At 39.0% G+C, this 4220-nt stretch overlaps 1 protein-coding gene across 3 annotated transcripts in view; it reads left to right on the forward strand.

Annotated features, from left to right (window-relative positions):
• Positions 1-2755, forward strand: part of LOC103365462 (deleted in malignant brain tumors 1 protein-like) — a 32199-nt gene extending 29444 nt beyond the window's left edge. For all 3 annotated transcript variants that reach the window (XM_008292903.1, XM_008292904.1, XM_008292906.1), the window contains 2 exons: positions 2194-2271; positions 2362-2755. In XM_008292903.1, the coding sequence (XP_008291125.1) occupies positions 2194-2271; positions 2362-2399 (116 nt within the window). In that variant the 3' untranslated portion in view covers positions 2400-2755. The remainder of the gene's footprint in view (positions 1-2193; positions 2272-2361) is intronic.
• The last annotated feature ends 1465 nt before the right edge of the window (positions 2756-4220 follow it).

Here is a 4220-nt window from a genome sequence, read left to right on the forward strand (position 1 = left end):
AAAATCTGCTAAGTGTAGAAAATAAGGCTCTACTTTACCAGGACCAGCTGATTTAGAGGTGTTCAAGAGCCTCAGGGCTTTATGCAGCTCACAGGCAGAGAAAGGAGTAAAACTAAAGGACTGGTCTGGTAAGGGATAACCATCAGACCAACATGTAGCAGTTATGTTAACAGAATCAAATAATGAACCTGAGGCTATGAAGTGTTCATTAAAACAACTCAACATTTCTGCCTTATCAGAAATGTGGATCAAATCTTTCACAATGCGAGGTGGCAGAATGATTCTCATCCAAAGATTTGATAGTTTTCAAAAATTTTTTAAGGATTGTTCAAGTTTTTAAAGAATTGTTTGGGTAAGAAAATGAGGAGCTCTGGCTTTCAGTGCAGGAGTTTCCAAGCTGCCTAAACTGCAGCCAGTCAGTGTTGCTGTTAGTTTTTCTGGCTTTTGCCCAGGCAAGGTTTCACTCATAAACCGAATCTGCTAAACCAGGAGTGAACCAAGGATTACTCCGTCCTATATGGTTTGTGAATCTCTAAAACACTGACAGTTCTGTGTTTCTGGCTGTGCATTTCTATTTTCATGCACCTTCATCAATCATCAGGCGTGACCTGAGGCCGTCATCGATGTCTAAATCATCACTAATTCACTTTAATGAAGACGAACATCAGCTCACGTGATGGTTTCGTCTTCATCATCAAACTTGACTCAAGTCAAAAAGCCGATCAAACTTTTTTGACGCCAGAAAAACGACAGAAGAACAAAATTTTTTTTGGTTTTTAAATCAAGCAGCAGATTCTTTTCTGAATGTTTTATATATAATATTTCTGAATATTCACATTACTATTAATAGAAAAAAAAAAAGAAAGAAAAGCTAAATCAAATGCTTTATAAGTATTTTATTGTTTGGTCTGTAAAACATCAGAAAATGGTGAAAAATGTCCATCTGTGTTTCCAGAACCTAAAATATATAACAATATATAAAATAATACATAAAAGATATTCAGTTTACTGCCACAGAGGAGGAAAGAAAACAGAAAATATTCACATTTAAAAAGCAGCATTCAGCGGAATTAGACTTTTAAACAGCTTTAAAATTCCTCCAAATACTTTCTGTTGAATCTAAAAGTCGACAACGAATCAATTAATCCTGCAGCTGTAACTTGTCTCATACGTTCAGGTGATAATGTGAAGTTTGAAGTTGACAAACAGAGCCTGGTTCTGTCAGAGATCTATCTATCTATCTATCTATCTATCTATCTATCTATCTATCTATCTATCTATCTATCTATCTGTCTATCTGTCTATCTATCTATCTATCTATCTATCTATCTATCTATCTATCTATCTATCTATCTATCTATCTGTCTATCTGTCTATCTGTCTATCTGTCTATCCGTCTGTCCGTCCGTCCGTCCGTCCGTCCGTCCGTCCGTCCGTCCGTCCGACCGACCGACCGACCGACCGACCTACCTACCTACCTACCTACCTACCTACCTACCTACCTACCTACCTACCTACCTACCTACCTTGAAGTGATTTGTTAACATGAGTGGTATCACAATGAGTCCACAAGAGAGCAGCACAGGATTACAACTTTACATACAAGCTGGAGAAGTAAAACGATGTGGACTAAACAATGGATTAATTACCTTTAAGCTACGTTCTATCTAGAAAGACGGGGAAACAATGCTGTAAACCACATTGCTTCTCTGTTTCATCCAAAATTACAAATCGTTGTGAGACAACAGTAATCATTTGCGCAACACACAAGTGATTTCTTGAAGAGGTGTTTATTATTTTTATTTTAACGTCAGCCTTTCTGCAAACATGCAAGACAATATTTTAGAAAATCCTGGGAGACAGAGAGAAAGTTACAGAGAGCAGCATCAGAGTGAAACCAGTGTGATGGTCCCAGTGAGCAAGGTCAGGACTGGGGGCACTGGTCTCTGAGGGAGGGACAAAGTCCACCCACTGCAGAGAGACAGAACAGGTTTTAGGCAAACTGGATCAAACTGCTGTTCAGTGTTTCACTTCCTCTCTGAACTCAGTAACCATGGCGACAGACAGGCATCACTGATGAACCAGGACAACAGACAGGTTTCAGTACTGAAGATGAAAATGATCAAGTGGCGTTTTCGTTCTCTCAAGTTTTAATGTTCAGTCTGCAAACTATNTTGTTCTCTCACATCACAGATCCTGAACCCAGTCAGTCGTCTGTCGGCATCTTCAACCAGTTTTACTCTGGACAGAAACCAAACCTGCAGAGTTCAGGTAAACGGCACTAAACAGACACTCGGGGGGGAAATCTGTGAAAACATTTGTACCGTTTGCTAATTTTTATCACTATCTGCTCATTCAAAGATGACGACGACCTTTATTCTCCTGTGAGTCCCGACTGAGAACTTCATCTGAGGACGACGAAGACTCGACTCCTCAGACTGACGAGGTTACTGCAGGTCACCGAGACAGAGAGTGAAGGACGGACGGAGAACCAGAAAGGACACCTGAGCTGAAAGATCAAACTGCTGTTTTTATTTTAACCTATTTAATATATAAGAAAAGACATTAATGAGGCTAAAACTCCTGAAACTGTTGTTTTAACAGCGTTTGCTGGAGTTAAATGTGGTCATTTGGACTGAAATCTGTCTTTTAACCAAATTTGACTGACTTTTGAGCTTCTACACACGTGGACAAAATAGTTGGTACCCCTCAGTTAATGAAAGAAATAACCTGAATCTGACAAAAGTAATAATAAATAAAAATTCTAGGAAAATTAACCAATGAAAATCAGACATTGCTTTTGAACTGTGGTTTAACAGAATTATTTAAAAAAAATAAACTCATGAAACGGGTCGGTACCAACAATTTTGTCCACATGTGTATTCAATAAATGGCTGATTCCTGAGAAACACAATATGTTTCATGTACAGTTGTTAAAAATCGGATTTACCTCCAGCAGTTAATCCATCAGAGTGAACAAACAGCAGATTCTGGCTGCAAAATCCGTCTCACTGCTGCAGTTTGGTGTCAAAGATCAAACCCTGGAGACAAACCACAAGCAAATTTAGATCAGTGAAAAGGAAAATATGTTATTTTGCTCGTTTTGTGCATCGAAAAGTTTTAGTTTGCGCTAAAATTCATCTTGTCAACTGAGCTTTTGCAGCTCAATAATTTATTTATTTAACCAGGAAAAGGCTCATTGAGATTAAAAATCTCTTTTTCAAGAGTGTTCTGGACCAGACAGGCAGCAGCACAACTGACAGACAGACGAGGTCACAATAGCATCCACACAGACATCATTACTCATAACTCATGGTGAGATTACATTTAGAAGATAAGAAATCAACATATCAGCAGAGATCAGAATCATAACGAGCAAAATAATCTGTCTAAACATCAACAGACTGATGATTTTGCCTCCAAGTCATTTACAAACACTTTAGAAGTGTTTGAAGAAACCAGCTCTTGCAGTTTCAGATCTTTTTTGTAAAGTGTTCCAGGTGGAGGGAGCCGTGGATTTAAAAGCTTTCTTTCCCCGTTCGGTTCTAGCCTTGGGAACAGACAGTAACAGTAGATCCTGGGACCTCAGACTGTAACCGCCAGGAGCTTTTGTACAAATAAAAACCTGTAAATAACGAGGAAGCAAGCCTAAAATACATTTATAAATTAAAACATGCCTGTGTTTTTTCCTTTGTGTGGTCAAATCTGAGCATCCAACACGAGAGAACAACAAACAATGACGAGTAAGAGACTTAAAATTAGTGATAAACCTTAAAGCAGCGTGATAAAGTGAATCCAAAACACTCAGGCTTTGAGCGGAAGCATTCATATATACCAACACAGACATAAAAGTGGCAGCAGCAAGTCTCGTTTTGGCCTCGAGGGACAGGCAGGACTTGATTCTTCAGTTTTAGTCTCTTTGCCAGCTGCTGGACGTGAGGTGTGAAGGAGAGGCAGTGATCGATTAAAATTCCAAGGTATCTACACTGAGACACTATTTCAGTCTGAGAAGAAGCGGTTGCAGGCAGGTTCTGTGGTTTTGACTTTGAGAACAACATGAATTATGTTTTGCTTGAATTTAAAACAAGTTTTAGGTCATAGAAGTTTGATTGGACGATATTAAAAGCAGTTTGCAGCTGGGGTAGAGCCAGTTCTGGTGTGGATGCTGAGGTGTGTATCACAGTATCATCTGCATAGAAATGAAAATTGGCATTGGAAAC

This window comes from Stegastes partitus, unplaced genomic scaffold (assembly GCF_000690725.1).
Source record: "Stegastes partitus isolate 25-593 unplaced genomic scaffold, Stegastes_partitus-1.0.2 Scaffold841, whole genome shotgun sequence".
NCBI classification, from domain to species: domain Eukaryota; kingdom Metazoa; phylum Chordata; class Actinopteri; family Pomacentridae; genus Stegastes; species Stegastes partitus.